The following is an 18,104-nucleotide window of genomic DNA, read 5'->3' as shown; positions in this document are numbered from 1 at the left end:
ATCTTTATTCTCTCGTTCTCCTCTTCTCCACTCCTGTCACTTCTTCGTTTAGGTTTTTGCCACGCAGGTGTTCTGTCTGGGCACCCTTCCAAGGACGCGCGAGCCACGAGGGTACAGAGGACTGCGAGTTCCCACGGGGTCCTTGGCCCGTAGTCAAGGTGACCTGCCGGCGGCCAGGCTCGCGCTAGGAAACGGCGAGCCCCAGCAGAGAGGACGGAGGAGGCGAGTCTCAGGGAACTGGTCCTGCCCCGTGCCCTGGGGACCATAGACGGCATTTACCCAAAATGATGTTGGCCGGTGTAGCTGATGCCCTTGGGCCAGTTAGCAGCTGTGAGTCAGGAAGGTGTTCTGAATCCCCCGAGTGGAAGACGGGGTCTGGATTCTGCCCCAAGTGTTATAAATAAATAGTAGGGCTTGAAGGTTATACAATATTCCATAAATACTGTTAATTCGAGCAGAACGTTCTTAGCCCGGGCCCAACAGCCCCATTCATTGTTCCAGCCTGGATTTTTTCCTGAATGAAACATTTGACATCCCACTCTTTGAGATGCTTACAGAAGTCAGACGTGATGTCCTGCTGCTTAATAGAAACAACAAACTTTTGGCCCTTTCCCTGTTAGCACACTTAACGGCTTAATACTAAGGAGAAGCTACCATTATTCCCATTGTAGACAAACAGAGAAACAAATCAACACATCCAAAGTAATACATCTGGTGAGGTATTTACAGCCAAAATGTAAACACCTCAAATTCTCCATTCTATCCTGCCTCCCTCTTAAAGAATCTGATTAATGGCGATATATGGTGGCTCAGGCCAGTAATCCTGTAATCCCAGCACTTTGAGAGGCAGAGGGGTTTGGACTGCTTGAGGCCAGGAGTTCCAGAATAGCCTAAGCAACATAGTGAGACACTTTCTCTACAAAAAATTTTTTAAAAAATTAGCAGGGTGTGGTGGTGTGTGGCCCAGCTACACTGTAGGTTGGGATTGGAGGATCACTTGATCCCAGGAGTTGGAGACCCTCTCTCTAAAATAAAAAAATAAAGAATGTGGTTAATAAATACACTATGATTTACCTCATTGGTTCATGTCCTTGATGAAGCAAGCTTGTCTTCAGCGGGAAGGAGAAATAACTGATCCAAGGATGGATTCATAGACGGGCTGTTTTCCCAACCCTAAGTATTTAACAGTATTTGTCAACTGCCTATCCTGTGCCAAGTGCTATCCTAGGATCTGGGGAAAGAGCAGTGAACAGCCCAATTCTTACAGAGTTTACATAACAGGGAGACAACACATAAATGCAAATATAATGTCAAGTAGCAATAAGTGCTATGAAGAAAAACAAAGCAAGGTGAAGGGGCAAAGAGTACTTGTTCCTACACTCCAGGAACTTTACAGTTGCTATCTATAGTCCTCAGGTTCCCAAATGAGGAACCACGTGTTTCTCACTTCAGAAAAATAAAATACTACTTGCTCTTGTTTCTCTAACAAGTTTCAAAGGACAGCCATTTGGGGTGTTTGGGGAATATATAAGCAAGGAACAAGAGAGTGACTGAAAATGAGAAATGAGGCAAAAGGAAGCTGTTTCAACCCACCAATTTGCTCATAATTATTTTATTGATACTTTTTTATTGTTACAAAGCAAAAGTAAGGTGTCAAGGATGTACAAGGGAAGGTCGTGCATATGAGGGGACACAGCATCACCTTAGATCTTAGGAAGCAGTGAGCATCTGATGGGTCTTTGGGGAAATAGGAGAGGGGGAAATCCAACAAAGAGCAAGACTAGCATAAGAGAAACAAAAAGGCCACAAGATGCAGTATTTACCTGGAACCATAATAGAGGGCTAAGTGAAGTGATGATTTCATCTTTTTGGAGATTATAAGATGTCTGGGAAAAGAGATGAGGGAAGAACCAATTCTTCAGAGAATTACTAGGGTCACAGAATGAATGAGTGGAATTAGAGAGCCATTGATGAAATTGAGGAAACAGTTGTATAGGTTTTGGCTGGTGAATGGGGGTGGTAATAATATCACACGGTTGCCCTTTATTGAATCATAGCTACTGCATGCCAGGAACCACGCCAGGCTCTCTACGTAATGACTCCTAATCTTTGCAGAAATGCTGGCATTATTATCCCAGTTTCATAGAAGAGGACATTGAGGCAAGTCAGGTCAGCAGAGGGACACAGTCTGCCAGGCTCTGAAGTCAGGGTGTTTTCCACATCACTACTTCCAGTAATACAATTTGCACAGATGGGTTGCATGAGAACGACTTGGGAGTTTACAAGTGGAGGTGAGGGTTAAAGAACAAGGAGATTCAGGTTTTAGCAGGACATTTATAAGGAGACAGGACATTCACAGAAGAATTATTGGATCCTGCCTCCTAGGATTTCCAGGGAATGGAAAGGAGAAAACTATGGTGGAAGGTGATTTTGATTAGGGGGTTTCTTTGAGGGAGGGAACTGGCAGAAGGAGTTAGGCCCTGTGGTGGGTCCTAGGCAGCAATCCGGTAGTTGGGGTGGACCTGGGGCCTGACGTCGCAGACCATGCCAAGAAGCTGGGCCAGGACATGCTCTCGGTTTCTCTGCTGGGAGCTCTGCATGCCCTGCACCTGGCGCCTCGTAGCCTGCTCCACCTCAGCCGACAGGTTCCCCTGGGAGCCCATGGCCTGGGGGGTGGAGAAAAGGATGGAAGAGAGAAAGGAAAAAGCAGAAACAGAGAGACAAAAGTCCAGGCATGTGGAGGGAAAGATTCTGGAGCAAGGCCAAGAAGAAAGGCCCTCTCAAACCACTCCCATCCCACCCCACAGAAATATCCAGGCACCAAAGAGATCAGTACAACACCCTTTCCTCTTAAACCTGACATGCAACTTCATCCTAAAACAGACTGCAAACCACCCCCCCATTTCACCACCCATGACTGTAAAAGTCTGGCCTCCACCCCAAATATTATACATCAAAAAGATATTGTCATGTTTTACATAGACTGTGGCAAATCCTCCCACAAGCTCTACATGTCCTTCAAAACTCCCAGCCTCTCTTATATATCATCACAAAGTTTTTCCAATGTTGTGGTCCCTGCCAGGGTCCCTCAGCCCTCTATCACCTTATTTTCTTGTTGAGTCATGGGTACATCCCTCACTAGATGCACCCATCAACTTACACCCAGGGTTCCATCCCAAACTCCCCTCCCCCACTCACCGCCTGCTGCTTGCTCTGGAATTCCTGCTCTCGCTCTCTGCGGTATTGCTCTACCTCCATCTGTGCCTCCTCCTTTGCCTGCTTCAGTCGCCGGGCCTTCCCTGGTGGCAGAAGAGAGGACAGTGGGTGGGGGTGCCCCTCCAAAATGGAATAGTAGGGATCAGTCCCTTCCAGAAAGTTATTTGGCCTTCTCACAGCCAACTAGGTGCTAGATTCTAATACCCACCTATTTTTTCCATCCTAACCAGCCTCCTGCCCCAGTTCTCTCCCCACCAGCCTTGGGTTTTCTGAAGGACTCAAATGTTTGCTGCTCCCCACCCCCAATTTTCTTTCCACACTCCTAAGGGAGGAAAGAGTAGACTCACTCTTCCTGGCATCTGCCACCTTCTCAGCCGCCCGCTTCTCAGCTTGCAGAAGCTGCTGGATACCCTGGGACTGACTGGCCATTTCTGTCGTTATGGCCGATGCTGTTTCAAATGCTACCAAAGTACCAAATGTCTCGCACCCTCCCCCTGCCTCCACTGCCTACTTTTCCTCCAGCTCGTTGCTGCAATCCTCCACTACTCCTGGGTCTTAGTGCTCTCCCCTCTTCCACTCAGCCTTCTGTACCGGTGTCTCCCCCAATCCGATCCTCCCAGTGAAGACTGGTCCTCCTCTCACACCTCTCACTCAGGCAGTACCCATAAGGGCCGCGCGAGTGCAGCAGAGACCAGGCCCAAAGCTACCCGCTAATAACAGGTGCAAGGCCTTTCCAGTCCTGAGGGTCTAGGACTGGGGCAGGGGCGGAGAGGGGAGAAACATTGGAGTGAGAGCTTGATTGGTGGTCTCAGAGAAGGACACATAGGGGATGAGAATGGGGTGAAAAGGTAAAGATATCATCATACTACGTGTGTTGGAAAAAGAGCATTCTGGGCTTCTCCTTAATTCTCCCATATCTATCTATCTGTCATCTATCTATCTCCCTCTTCTCTATTTTCCATCTCCAACTTTTTCTACGTTTCTCAAGTCGAAATGTTTGCATCCATCTTATTTGTCCTGTCCTATGATAATCTCCTTATGTCTTTTCATGTCTCCCCCCACCCCTTTTTTAATCTGTCCCTGCCTTACTGTGATTTTTGTTTTTGTTTTCCATTTTCACTAATTTTATCCTGTCTTTATCTCCCCTATTTTCTCTCTTTCTCCTCTCATCTTTTTGTCTACTGAACCAAGTCCTCTCTCCGCCTAGCTGGGGAGGCGAGGATAAACTTCCAGAAAGCCCTCCTTTCTCCCTGCCCTCCCTCGCATCCTTCTCCTCGCCTCTCATCCACTCTTCCGGTTACAGGCGGACCCTTTATCTTGAGTTCCCTAGTTTCTCCCCCGCCCCACCGAGGCCTGACCGAGATCCCACCCTGTCGGGGCGGAACGACATCCGGTAACTCTACTCGCAGTTCATTTCCGCCCTTCACACGCGTCTCTGCTTGCGCCATTTCCGCCAGCCTGGGCTGTCTCCGCCCTTCCCGCCTCCCCTCTCCGGGCGTCTTGAACACAGGCCTCCGGCCTACAGCTCTGGGCGTACTTGGGGAGCAGGGCCAGGTCTGACGAATGACCCCTGCCTCCAGGTCCCAGAGGGAAAAGCCTCTATGTCTGTTTGCCGGGTACCTTATATTCAATTTCTAGATCATTATTTGAAATTATCTGTGACTTTTTTTTTGAGACAGAGTCTGACTCTATCACCTGGGCTAGAGTGCTGTGGCGTCAGCCTAGCTCACAGCAACCTCAAACTCCTGGGCTCGAGCCATCCTGCTGCCTCAGCCTCCCGAGTAGCTGGGACTATAGGCATGCGCCACCATGCCCGGCTAATTTTTTCTATTTTTAGTTGTTTGGCTAATTTCTTTCTATTTATAGTAGAGACAGGTCTTGCTCTTGCTCAGGCTGGTCTCAAACTCCTGAGCAATCCCCCTGCCTCTGCCTCCAAAGTGCTAGGATTACAGGCGTGAGCCACCGCGCCAGGCCTATCTGTGACTTTTTTAAACTCAAATTTCTGCCGTTAAAAAATTTCCCCATCAGGCCCTGTTTTTTTTTTTTTTTTTCCATGAGCCTTAAAGCAATTATTTATTCTTTTCTCAAATTTTACATTAAAAAATTAAATTGGTGACCCCAGCCTCTCCCTTAAATTTTTTCAAACCTGTCACCTGATAGGGATCAGGATTAAGATAGGCCTCATCTCTTACTGAAGATGCAAGAAGAAATGAGGACTCAAAGGGAGGAACAAGTGGGAATGTCAGAGATAGATGGGAAGCACAAGCCCAGGCCAGGGTCCTGACTGCTTCTGCCTTTTTCTCCTTCCTCAGCCTAAGAGTTCCATGGCATCCACTTCCCGCCGCCAACGCCGAGAGCGTCGCTTCCGCCGGTACTTGTCTTCAGGACGGCTTGTCCGGGCCCAGGCCCTCCTCCAGCGACACCCAGGCCTTGATGTAGATGCTGGGCAGCCCCCACCACTGCACAGGGCCTGTGCCCGCCACGATGCCCCTGCCCTGTGCCTGCTGCTTCGGCTCGGGGCTGACCCTGCCCACCAGGACCGCCATGGGGACACAGCTCTGCATGCTGCTGCCCGCCAGGGCCCAGATGGTGAGTCTGCTTGGTGTGGAACAAGGTCATGGGTGGCTGATCAGATCTGGAATGAAAGCCAACCTGTAGTGGAGAAATAAGCTAGTTATTTGGTCAGTGGAACCTAGGGGAATGAGTTAACCAGGTTGGCATTTGGCTATCATTTCTGCCTTTGCATTACTGAGCTGCTATTGTCTGAAGAAGCCAACATTCCCAAAACAGCAACTGGTCTTCAAATTTCACATCTTTCTAGATAAGTAGTCACTTTGTTTCTTGTCTGATTGTTTGCCTATTGGGCAAAAAGTAACACAGAACGTAGGCTTTGGAGTAAGATTGCCTGGGTTCGAATCCTATTCTTGGGCAAGTTACTAAACTTCTCTGAGGCTCAGTTTGCCCATGTGCAAAATTAAACAAATAATAACAGCCCTTGCTATATGCCAAGCAATTCTTAAAAAGTAACTGATTTAATTCTCACAACAATGTATAAGGTAAAGACAGATACTATCCTCCATTTTCCAGGTGAGGAAACAGGGCACAGAGAAGTTGAGTCATTTGCCAAAGTCGCACAGCTAGCTATTCACTGGTAGAGCAGAGACTGTAACCCAGGTAGCCTAGTCAGAGTTAACGCTCTTAACAACTGCACTGTCTTGGCCGGGCGCGGTGGCTCACACCTGTAATCCTAGCACTCTGAGAGGCTGAGGCGGGCAGATTGCTCCAGGTCAGGAGTTCGTAAACCAGCCTGAGCAAGAGCAAGACCCTGTCTCTACTATAAATAGAAAGAAATTAATTGGCCAACTAATATATATAGAAAAAATTAGCCGGGAATAGTGGCGCATGCCTGTGGTCCCAGCTACTCCGGAGGCTGAGGCAGGAGGATTGCTTAAGCCCAGGAGATTGAGTTTGCTGTGAGCTGGGCTGACGCCACAGCACTCACTCTAGCCTGGGCAACAAAGCAAGACTCTGTCTCAAAAAAAAAAAAAAAAAAATACAACTGCACTGTCTTAATGTTATCCATCATAGAATTATACAGTGATTGCACTATGTTCAAAGTACCCATTCTATGACATTTATGCTTTGAAAATCAGTTGACATAGTACATAATTAGAGCACTGGCACACAGCAAGCACTTGGTAGATGCTGGTGATTGTTGCTTCTGTTGTTATCAACAGGTCCATACTCCCTTATCCACAGTTCTGCAACTCAGAAACACTCAGAACCAAACATTTTTCATCAGTCTGCCACCAAAACTCATTTGGTAACAAAGACCTAACCTGAACTAAAGTGAGACAATCTATGATTTGTTTTTATCCTACTGATGTCAACAGTCACACATTTCACCGCAGGAACACTTGTGTTATTGGTTATTAGGACTGCCCGGGCCCTCCTGGGCTGCCTAATATACAGTGTACATACTTTAAAAAAAGAAAAAAGACTGGTCAAGTCTTGCAGCAGTGAGAAGGGAAGGAAGAGTAGAACAAAGAGTTCAGTCTGTAACTGACTATGAACAATCAATTGAGATAAGTCACTACCTTCAGAACAGCCTGGTGTATGTACTTTTAGATCAGCTCTATCAAATCCTAGAAACAGTTCTGAAATACCTTTGATTTTTCAGGATTCAATTGCGGAATGTGTTAATATTATAGTGGCAGTGGAAACAGGTCTGTAGAGGTATGACCCTTCTTAACTAAAATAGAAGGTGAAATTCCCTTTCCCCATCTGAAGATATCCTAGAGTAAGAACGTTGAAGGAAAGCCTCTAGCTTGGGAAGAAAAATCCTACCTCAGTCTGATTCGCTGCTATTAACCATCCTCCAGCTCCACAAGTATATATGGGAAGCCCCTCCCCCTAAAACATCCTCCATATAGTTAAAAATCCCCTTTTCTTTAATTTTCCTTAACATACATGAGATGGACTGGCATATTTAGATTTTTTGTTAGACTTAAAAGCAAAGAGTAGGAGTGCCAAGCCCATGCTAGCGTGCTGAGTTGTGCAGTCATCTAACTGGACACTGGTGCTGAAAGAGGCAGGACAGTGGGAGGCAGCACAGAGCACCCAGACCCCAGCTCTGCCTTTGATGGGGACTGGGCACGCCCTTACCTCTGTGAGCCTAATTCACCTCTCAAAAATGGGAGGTATGACAAGTAAACAAAGCAAGCACTTGGTGCATTTTTGACACCTGCTAAGTGATAAGTATTTTTATTTTTCTATTACCCACTTAAGGCTTTTTGAGTAGTAAAAATGCCCCTGATAGTGTAGTAGGCACTTCTTTCATTGTCTTAATTTCTAAGATGTGTTTGAGATTGATATTATCTCATTTACAGATGAGGAAAGCAGGGCCCAGAAGGTTCAGGAACTTGTGTAAGATCTAACAGCTGTCAGGTCATGTTTTCCAAAGGGGGACTCACTCAGTGCCTTCACTCCCAAACCCTGGTGTCCTCTCAGGCCTTGTTTTCTCCTCGTCCCCTGCCAGCCCTGCCACCAGGTAGCCTTCTAGCTCCTTGGTTGAAAGGCTCATCTCATTCATTTCTCTAAAGAAGTTGCCAACTTCTTTAGAGAAATGAATACATCATCTTTGAACAGATTAAATGACCCAGGATCCCTGCCGGGACTTTTTCCCCTTAGTTCCCATGTTGGGTCTGAGGGTTGTGCCAGTTCACGTTGCAGTGGCTGGACTGGATTATCACACCCCCTGGGATGCTTCGAATGGCTCCTACCTTGGAGGCTTTTGTAACTTCTTTTTAGAACCTACCAACTCAGGGGAAGGGGCCTTAGCTGTCAGAGACCCCTATAGAAATACACCTTAATCAGACAATAACCATTTTTTGAGACAGAGTCTCGCTTTGTTGCCCAGGCTACAGTGCCATGGCGTCAGCCTAGCTCACAGCAACCTCAAACTCCTGGGCTCAAGCAATCCTGCTGCCTCAGCCTCCTGAATAGCTGGGACCACAGGCATGCACCACCATGCCCGGCTAATTTTTTCTAGTTATATTAGTTGACCAATTAATTTCTTTCTATTTATAGTAGAGACGGGGTCTCGCTCTTGATCAGGCTGGTTTCGAACTCCTGACCTGGAGCAATCTGCCCACCTCGGCCTCCCAGAGTGCTAGGATTACAGGCGTGAGCCACCACGCCTGGCCTGATGATATTCAATTTTAATAAAGGAAGACTAAGGCAGACTTGTATATTCTTGGCTCTTCTATACTCTCAAACTTATTGAGAGTAATTTGGCAAAATTGCACATGTTCTTTGACTCAGAAATTCCACTTCTGAAAATCTACCCCACAGAAAGACTGTAAAGAGTCCACAAAGATATACTTATGAAGCAGAACATTTTTAGAAACCTAGTCTATCGATTGGGGGTAGGGAGATTTGTTTCATGCACATAATGGAACACTAACTACACAGTCATCATAAAGAATGAGGGTAGACTGTATATATTCCTGTGGAAAAATATAAATGAGATGTTAAAGCAGTAAGTTGCTGAACAATTTATGTGATATGGTCACATAACTCTGAATAAATTTGTCATATGTATGCTTTTATGTACACCAAGACAAGACTGAGAGGGATCACACAGCAAACTGTTAATAGTTAACAAATTTATTTTCCTTTCCTTAAAAAGAAAAAATTTCAACTTAATTATATCCCTTTCACATTAAAATATCAATTAAATAATATTTAGGGGAAGCCACCTATAGTCCCTACTACCCAGAGACTAGAATTTTTACATATTTTTTCCAGTCTATTTCTTTCAACTATAGTATTTGGTCTCTTTTTAGGTAGTGATGATCAAATCTTGTTTACAATTTTGTAGCCAGTTTTTTTTCCATACACAAACATTATTTGTAGTGGCTATTTACAATTTTATGACATATTTTACTTATCATGTTTTTTTTTTTTTTTTTTTTTTTTTGAGACAGAGTCTCGCTTTGTTGCCTAGGCTAGAGTGAGTGCCGTGGCGTCAGACTAGCTCACAGCAACCTCAAACTCCTAGGCTCAAGCAATCCTCCTGCCTCAGCCTCCCGAGTAGCTGGGACTACAGGCATGTGCCACCATGCCCGGCTAATTTTTTCTATATATATTAGTTGGCCAATTAATTTCTATTTATAGTAGAGACGGGGTCTCGCTCAGGCTGGTTTCGAACTCCTGACCTCGAGCAATCCGCCCGCCTCAGCCTCCCAGAGTGCTAGGATTACAGGCGTGAGCCACCGCGCCCGGCCCTTATCATGTTTTTATAGTTGGAGGCCCTACTCCTTAAAACCTATAAATTTAAAGCCTCTCATGCAAACCTGAATACCCACCACCCTCGCACCTGCAGCAAGCCCTGGCGTGGAGTAAGCAGTTGAAAGGCAGGACTGGGTGCTTGCTGGGTGGGACAAGTTGAGAGGGCCTGTGACAGATCACAACGATACTGAGGAGAAGCGCCCCCTCCTCTTAGCCTGATGTGGTTCAGGTGGGGGTGGTGGGCCTTGGCCAGCCAAGGCTGGGTTCATTCTGTCTTCCTGCCTTCCTGGCAGTGACGGGTCAACCCTTCCTGTCTCATCCATCTGCCAGGTGAACAGTACTTTCCAGCACCACCGAATATGAGTTGAGGACTGCCAGCCTATTTCCTCTTACCCTGGTGAAAGAAAGTAGGTCCACAGGAAGGAAGGCTGCTTCTCTTACCTTCCTCTGTCCCCAGAATGAAAGACGTGGTTGGTGGCCACAGCAGGTAGGCCTAGTCAGGGTGCCTGGGTTGGCAGTGAAGCAAGCAACGTGGCACTCGGCTAACCCTGGGCCCGATGTAGTGAGGTCAGGACTCAGGAAGACGGGGACTCAGGAATGTCAGTCCCTCTCGTGTTTTCCCCCAGTCCCTGGGTGAGACCCGCATCTCACTCGCCCCCTTTCACCTGCTCTGGTGCTGGCGGCGTTTCTATGGCTCAGACGAGTCTGGTCTGCCTGCCCACGCCCTCCCGTCATCCTTGAGTGATGCTGGCTGACACAGTCCCCTGAAAACATTTATTTTACTCAGTTTATTGAAAAGTGATATAAAACAATAAATATTGTGTATGTGTCTATTTATAACGGTACAGGGTAGAGTGTTCAGATATTTTGCCGTCGATGTATAGTTTCAGGTGAGAAAATAGAAAATGTATAGTGACAATATTTCAAGCCAAAAATGAAATAAATAGTCAAAAGGATTTTGCCACTGCCTTGGTGACTAGAGGCAGGCCAGAAATTGTCATTGACAGAGAACTCCCAGGACACTAAAATAGCTTATGGGGACATGATCAGAATATTTTATTTTTGTTTTTTTTTTTTTTTCAATTGGCTATGTTTGTGTGTAGATCAGAATATTTTAAACTACCACACTTAATCGTGCATGTGCGTGGCAGTGATGGTTATTTCCTAATACCCAGGAGGCATCCATGTGTGCCGCCCTTCCATTGCCCTAGACCGCGGGCATGAGTGACCAGTGGGATTGAAGATGGCGGCCCGGCCAAGGAGTGGGAGTCCCAGCTAACTTCTGCTCCCTGCTCTCCCACCAACAGCCTACACAGACTTCTTCCTGCCGCTGCTTAGCCGCTGTCCCTCTGCCATGGGAATAAAGAATAAGGATGGGGAGACCCCTGGGCAAATTCTGGGCTGGGGACCTCCCTGGGATTCTGCTCAAGAGGAGGAAGAAGATGAGGCTTCCGAGGAGCAGGAGTGGAGACAGAAGCTGCAGGACGAGCTGGAGGCCGAGTGGCAGGAGGGCATGGGGAGGTTTGAAGGTGAGGAGTCCACTGCTATCCACTGCTGCCCTCCCTCCCCACTGGCCGCTTGCCTGTGCCTCTGCGTGAGGGCGCCACCCTGGGCCCCTGCGCCCTTCCTCTGTCTCCCTGCCGCTCAGGGCCCACCACCTACTCACAGCCTCCTTCCAACTACCCTGTCCCACCCTTCCAAACAGATGACGCTTCCCGTGAGACCCAGGAACCCGAGTCCTTCTCAGCCTGGTCAGATCGCCTGGCCGAGGAACATGCCCAGAAGCGCCAGCAGCAGCGGGAAGCGGAGGGATCCTGTCGACCCCCACGGGCTGAAGGCTCCAGGCATAGCTGGCGGCAGCAGGAAGAGGAGCAGCGGCTCTTCCTCGAGCGAGCCCGGGCCAAGGAGGAAGAACTGCGTGAGAGCCGAGCCAGGAGGGCGCAGGAGGCTCAAGGGGACCAAGGGCCAGAGCCAGCCAGGGCCAGGCCCAGGGCAGAGCATCCCAGAGGTGCGGGGAGGGGCAACCTCTGGCGCTTTGGCGATGTGCCCTGGCCCTGCCCTGGGGGAGGGGACCCAGAAGCCATGGCTGCAGCCCTGGTGGCCAGGGGTCCTCCCCTAGAGGAGCAGGGGGCTCTGAGAAGGTACTTGAGGGTCCAGCAGGTTCGCTGGCACCCTGACCGCTTCCTACAGCGATTCCGAAGCCAGATTGAGACCTGGGAGCTGGGCCGCGTGATGGGGACAGTGACAGCCCTTTCTCAGGCCCTGAATCGCCATGCAGAGGCCCTCAAGTGACCCTAAGGAAAAAGCAAGAAACTTCGGGGATGGAGCCTCAGGGGTGAGGCAGAAGGAAGGGTAAGGTCAAGGATGGGGGCCACAAGGAAGAGCCTGCCCGGCGGAGGACATGGGGAGGAGCGAAACTTGTAACGAGCAGGGGTGTGGGGCACGGGCCGCCACTACTGCCCCTTGACTCTGCCATTTCCTAATAAGACCTGGTTCCACATCTCACTCCCAGTGTCTCCTCTGCCTTTTTCCGTTGCTGTGGTTTTCATCACCCATGACATCTCCTTTCCCTCCGCGTCTGCTGAAACCCACAGCTCCTACACACCTGCGGTACGCACGCACACCGATGTGTGCCCTCAGTTGGACGAGACAGCCCTGCTGGCCCGGCCCAGCCCGGTCCTAAGAAGGCCCAGTTGGCCCCAGCCTCACTCTGCTCCCTGTGCTGGGGTCCGGTCCACTCTGCAGTCTGCGGCTAGGGAAATAGATATGAACAGAGGCAAAAAGGGGAACAAAACCAGTTTCCCTCCACTCCCCAGCTCCCCAAGCAGAACCACATCCTCCTCCCCACTTAACACCCCCTTCCCCCAGCACAGGGCTTTCCCTTTGCTGAGTCACTGAATGAGCCAAGTTGGGGGCAGCTGGAGCTGGGGGCATGAGGAGGCTGGGGAGGATGGGGCGTACAAGTGGAAAGGATGGAGGAAGAGCCCTGGGGGGAGTGGAATTTCAGCTGCTAAAATTAGGAGCAGGGGAAGGAGGCGGAAAGAGCCAGATTATGTAACCCGGAGTATCTATTCTTGGGCAACCGGAGATCCAGGCTCCCGGCTCCACTGCCCTCTAGCTTCTCAGTCCGTCCCTCCTCCTCCAGGACCCCAGTCCTTGTCTCTGCCATTCAGATTCTGGCCCCATCCCAAGCCCAAGTTCCTTTCTGGGCAGCCCAGGCTTGGCCTTCCCCATAAACATCTCCTTTTCTAAGAAGCAGTGGTTGAGATCCTAAGGGGTAAAGGGAAAGGGTCTGGGAGTCCCACGGAGGAGGAAACTAGAGTCAGATGGCAGACCAGTGCCCGCTGCCATCCCCAGGACACAACTGGGAAATAGTGAAAAGAAAGGGCAGGACTGGCAGGGCACAGTGGCTCACGCCTGTAATCCCAGCACTTTGGGAGGCTGAGGCAGGAGGATCACTTGAGGACAGGAGTTCAAGACCAGCCTGAGCAAGAGCAAGACCCCATCTCTACTAAAAATAGAAAAATTAGTCAGATGTGGTGCCACACACATGTAGTCCCAGCTACTCGTGAGGCTGAGGCAGGAGGATGGCTTGAGCTCAGGAGTTTGAGGTTGTGAACTAGGCTGACGCCACAGCACTCTACCCAGGGTGACAGAGTCAGTCTCTGTCTCACAAAAAGAAAAAGGGCAGGACTGACAGGAGAGATCGCAGGCGTGTGCTGGTGTATGCACAGAGAACAGAGGCATGCACAGAACCATGTTTTCCAGATTTCAAGCCCAGGTCTATACAGGAGAACCCCCAGGAGTGGGAGTGGAAGGCAGTAGAGGTCAAGGGGGCAGGCCTCTGGGAGCATGGGAACAGGGAACGGGCATGAGCCCTTGGAGAAGACGGACAGCCTGGCGTGAGGGAGAGGCCCAGGGCCTCTGAAGGACCCTGCAGATGTTCAGGAGCAGGCGGGGAAGAGCTGGTGAGAAAGATCCTGTGAGAAGAAGCTGCTGTGATTCAGAGAAGAGGCTTCAAGCTGTGAGCAACCCTGGCATCCGGTTCCGCTCACAGGCCAAAGATTTCGGAAGTGGCATGCAAAGAGCCCAGGTTTGGAGTTGGGGGAGTTTGGGTTAGGATCCCTCGCGGGGAGTTGAGAGTTAAGCAGCGGAAAGCTTTGGTGTCCAGATTGGCTCTTCCACCCAGCAGATTTCTCTCTAGTTTTTAAGCACATCATTTCCTCTTCTGCGAGAGTTACGTAAAACCAAAGCAGAATAAGCCCTGATACCCAGAGCACGCTCTTTTCAAAGTCCCCACCGGTGTCTGGCCCCCAGTCTCAGTGGGGGTTCCCCTGAGATAAGGGCTGTTCACTTTCTCTGACCACATGGTTTCCGCTTCTGTGTCTCTTGTGTTTTAGGCTGTTAAAAATACTGAGCCTTAGAGGCCCTGGCTTCCTCTGACCCCTTGGGGCAGGCAGCAGGCATCCTGTCCACCATGGTGGGGGCAGAGAGTGGGGTCCAGGGGTCCCCAAGGTGTGACTCAGTGTCTGCCAAGAAACACGGGGGCAGTGGGAGTGCATCTCTGCTCTCTAGAGCTGGAGCCAAGAGCTGAGTGGAGGACGCCGTTAGGGTTCGGCTGGAGAAACAGGGCTGGGAAAGAGAACAGTGAGACTAAAGAGGGTCACTTTGGGGATTGGGGTGGGGCAGGTTTGGTTTAAGTTAGGAAAAGGATTTGGAAAGGACTCTATTCAGTGTAGGTCAACTGAGCATCCTGTAGCCCGAAGATAAATTTAAACCCTGCTTCAAGTTTCCAGTCTAATGGGTGGCAGACCCAGGCTTACTGACTCAAGGCACATTGAGTAACCTGCACAGTAGGGTACAGCAGAAACAGAAAAGGGGGAGTGAATTCCATCTGAAAGCATCCGGGAGGCCCTAAGGCGGGAGAGGAGCACTTGGCCCTGCTCTGGGGAATGCGTGGGACTCTGGTGGGTGGAGGGGACGGCAGGCTCCCTAGGTCAATAGAATGGCTGGAGCAGAAAGGCCGACAGCCAGAACGGGATGCCCAGGAGAAAGTGAGTGCCCGAGGCAGAAGCAGCATGGGTATGAGGGAGCATGTGGCAAAGAAAAGACCATAGAATGCCAAGGTCAGGGATTTGGACTGTGACAACCATGAAGAAGAGGGAGGCCAGGACCAGTGCTCCAGGAGTACGGAAAAGAAGTAAAGAGAACGCCATCATTTTTGAATACTTACTATGTGTTAACCAGCCGTTTTCCTGACATCAGCAGTGCTGTCAACACCTGTCCAAAAGGTGGGTGGTGGGTCCCCATTATACAGATGAAGAAATAAAGGCACAAAAATATACTGTAACTTAAGGCCACACAGCTAAAAAGTAGTGAAATTAGCATTCAACTCGTCCAACTCCAAAACTCATGTATTAATACTTCTACTTAAGTCCTAATATCCACAAATGACATTAAAGGAAGGAAAAGATTTTATAATACAAACCTTGAGGGGACATTAGGACATAACAGCTGGTTGGATGGTGGGAGTGGGGAAAGTGGAGTCTTAGATGATTCCAAGTTCTGAGCCAAGGGGGTTGGAAGGGTGGTGATGCCCTAAATCAGGCGTCCTCAAACTACAGCCCACGTGCCACATGCCACCTGCCGAGGACATTTATCTGGCCCACCGGGTGTTTTTGCCGCTGCTGCCTGTCCTGCTTAGCAGCTGACTCGTCCCGGGCCCACAGTGCACACTCTCCTACGGTCTGAGGGACAGTGAACTGGCCCCCTGTTTAAAAACTTTGAGGACCCCTGCCCTAAACCAAGAAGGAGGAGTGTGGCTGAAGGGAAAGATAAGGAGTTGACTTCAGACATTCAATTAATAAACTTTTATTAAGCACCTGTTAGGAGCAAGGCACTGCTAGACAATAGGCATAAGTGAAAAGGTCACTGTCCTCATAGAATTTGCAGTCTAGTGAGACAATATACAGGTAACTCTATATAATAACCACAGTGCACTTGCTTACAGTAATAAAGTGTTCAAGGAAGGCTTGCTGAGTTTGAGGTGCTAGCATGACACTCACATGGAGATTTTCAGCAAAGAAGTCTGGAGCTCGAAGTTCGGAGGGATAGATTTGGGCATCGTTCCCTTCCCAGTAGAGACTGAGCATCTGAGTGGACAGAATCCTCAAGAGATAGGGTGGAATGACCAGAGCCCTGAGGATGGTCAAAGGAAGAAAACCAATAAAGGAAAGGGGTGGGGGAACAGAGAAAGAGGGCAGCGGAGGTGAGGGCTGTACGCCAAGCAGAGACTGGGCAACCACCCCTGAGGCCTCAAAGAGGTCTAGTAGGCAAGGGTTGAAAAGATTATCTGGGCTCAGAAACTAGACACTTACAAATTTTGAGAAAACAGTTTCCATTTAATAGAGGGACAGAAATCACTTTACATAGATTGAGGAGTGAGTGGGAGGTGAGGAAAAGGAGTCAGTGGGGGCAAAGTCATAGAATGGTGAATACAGAAGTAAGAATCATCTCTCAGTTCTACCTACACATTTTACAGACGAGGAAAATTTTATTGAAAATTTTCCTGGCCAGGCGCGGTGGCTCACGCCTGTAATCCTAGCACTCTGGGAGGCCAAGGCGGGCAAATTGCTTGAGGTCAGGAGTTCGGAACCAGCCTGAGCAAGAGCAAGACCCTGTCTCTACTATAAATAGAAAGAAATTAATTGGCCAACTAATATATATATAGAAAAAATTAGCCGGGCATGGTGGTGCCTGCCTGTAGTCCCAGCTACTTGGGAGGCTGAGGCAGGAGGATTGCTTAAGCCCAGGAGTTTGAGGTTGCTGTGAGCTAGGCTGACGCCACGGCACTCACTCTAGCCTGGGCAACAAAGTGTGACTCTGTCTCAAAGAAAAAAAGAGGCCGGGCGTGGTGGTTCACGCTTGTAATCCTGGCACTCTGGGAGGCCGAGGCGGGTGGATTGCTCAAGGTCAGGAGTTCAAAACCAGCCTGAGCAAGACCCTGTCTCTACTATAAAAATAGAAAGAAATTAATTGGCCAACTGATATATATATATAAAATTAGCCGGGCATGGTGGCGCGTGCCTGTAGTCCCAGCTACTCGGGAGGCTGAGGCAGTAGGATCGCTTGAGCCCAGGAGTTTGAGGTTGCTGTGAGCTAGGCTGACGCCACGGCACTCACTCTAGCCTGGGCAACAAGCGAGACTCTGTCTCAAAAAAAAAAAAAAAAAAAGAAAAAAGAAAATTTTCCTGAAAAAGTAGTTAGTTAAGGGGCTAGTCTTTTGAGACATCACATACACAGGGAAGGTGAGAGATGGAATGAATATTTTGAGAAAGAACAAGTCCAGGGAAAGATTTTTTGGTTTATTTTCAAGAAATAAAATATAAAATAAAGGGAAGGTGCGAGAAGAGACAAAAATACTGAAAATATAAGGAAGAGGGGCAAGGCGCAGTGTCTCACGTCTATAATCCTAGCACTCTGGGAGGCCAAGGCAGAGGATTTCTTGAGCTCAGGAGTTTGAGACCAGCCTGAGTGAGATCAAGACCCATCTCTACTCAAAATAGAAAAGTTAGCCTGGTGTCATGATATGTGCCTGTGGTCCCAGCTACCCCAGAGGCTGAGGCAGAAGGGTCACTGGAGCCCAGGAGTTGTAGGTTGCAATGAGCTACCATGATGCAACTGCACTCTACCCAGGGCGACAGAGTAAGACTCTCAAAAAAAAAAAGGAAATTGAACCCCCTTCCTCACTCTCCCCCTTCAAAAACAAAAGAGGGGGAAAGAATATACGAAATACAGGAAGTAGGATGAGTACAGATAGAGGGATCAGCCTTGGAAAGAAGAAAAGAGTACTTCTGTGAATAAAGAAGAAAAGGGATGGCCGGGTGCGGTGGCTGACGCCTGTAATCCTAGCACTCTGGAAGGCCGAGGCGGGTGGATTGCTTGACGTCAGGAGTTCGAAACCAGCCTGACAGGAGCGAGACCCGTCTCTACTATACATAGAAAGAAATTAATTGGCCAACTAATATATATAGAAAAAAATTACAAACATCTTGATTACATTAAAAATAAAAAAAGAAAAAAAAAGAAAAAAATAA

General features: G+C 48.8%; 2 protein-coding genes across 4 annotated transcripts; one reads left to right on the top strand and one right to left on the bottom strand.

Annotated features, from left to right (window-relative positions):
* Nucleotides 1-2,103: 2,103 nt before the first annotated feature.
* ATP6V1G2 (ATPase H+ transporting V1 subunit G2) lies at nucleotides 2,104-4,493 on the bottom strand. Of its 2 annotated transcripts, none has more exons than XM_012741068.3 (3): nucleotides 3,728-4,493; nucleotides 3,199-3,299; nucleotides 2,104-2,666 (listed from the first exon to the last, which is right to left on the bottom strand). In XM_012741068.3, exons 2-3 carry the CDS (start codon nucleotides 3,256-3,258, stop codon nucleotides 2,493-2,495), a joined length of 234 nt encoding a protein of 77 aa, XP_012596522.1. In that variant the 5' UTR covers nucleotides 3,259-3,299; nucleotides 3,728-4,493; the 3' UTR covers nucleotides 2,104-2,492. The 2 variants fall into 2 exon arrangements, with proteins under 2 accessions (XP_012596522.1, XP_012596521.1); XM_012741067.3 differs by lacking the exon at nucleotides 3,728-4,493 and adding an exon at nucleotides 3,564-3,721.
* A 194-nt stretch (nucleotides 4,494-4,687) lies between these two features.
* NFKBIL1 (NFKB inhibitor like 1) lies at nucleotides 4,688-12,514 on the top strand. Of its 2 annotated transcripts, none has more exons than XM_012741055.2 (4): nucleotides 4,688-4,832; nucleotides 5,529-5,805; nucleotides 11,316-11,537; nucleotides 11,714-12,514. In XM_012741055.2, the coding sequence occupies exons 1-4, from the start codon at nucleotides 4,818-4,820 to the stop codon at nucleotides 12,298-12,300; spliced, it is 1,101 nt and encodes a 366-aa protein (XP_012596509.1). In that variant the 5' UTR covers nucleotides 4,688-4,817; the 3' UTR covers nucleotides 12,301-12,514. The 2 variants fall into 2 exon arrangements, with proteins under 2 accessions (XP_012596509.1, XP_012596510.1); XM_012741056.3 differs by having other exon boundaries at nucleotides 4,705-4,770.
* Nucleotides 12,515-18,104: the final 5,590 nt, after the last annotated feature.

The sequence above is a fragment of the Microcebus murinus genome, chromosome 5 (assembly GCF_040939455.1).
Source record: "Microcebus murinus isolate Inina chromosome 5, M.murinus_Inina_mat1.0, whole genome shotgun sequence".
NCBI classification, from domain to species: Eukaryota; Metazoa; Chordata; class Mammalia; order Primates; family Cheirogaleidae; genus Microcebus; species Microcebus murinus.
This window is presented reverse-complemented; position numbering and strand designations above follow the sequence as displayed.

Bases quoted from the DNA above. Each gene is read 5' to 3' on its own strand.
- NFKBIL1 (XM_012741055.2), top strand. The intron at 5,806-11,315 runs GTGAGTCTGCTT...TCCCACCAACAG, and splicing joins TGCCCGCCAGGGCCCAGATG to CCTACACAGACTTCTTCCTG. The intron at 11,538-11,713 runs GTGAGGAGTCCA...CCTTCCAAACAG, and splicing joins GGGCATGGGGAGGTTTGAAG to ATGACGCTTCCCGTGAGACC.
- ATP6V1G2 (XM_012741067.3), bottom strand. From the start codon at position 3,645: ATGGCCAGTCAGTCCCAGGGTATCCAGCAGCTTCTGCAAGCTGAGAAG. The intron at 3,300-3,563 runs GTGAGTCTACTC...TTCTGCCACCAG, and splicing joins GGTGGCAGATGCCAGGAAGA to GGAAGGCCCGGCGACTGAAG. The intron at 2,667-3,198 runs GTGAGTGGGGGA...TCCACCCCCCAG, and splicing joins TCCAGAGCAAGCAGCAGGCG to GCCATGGGCTCCCAGGGGAA.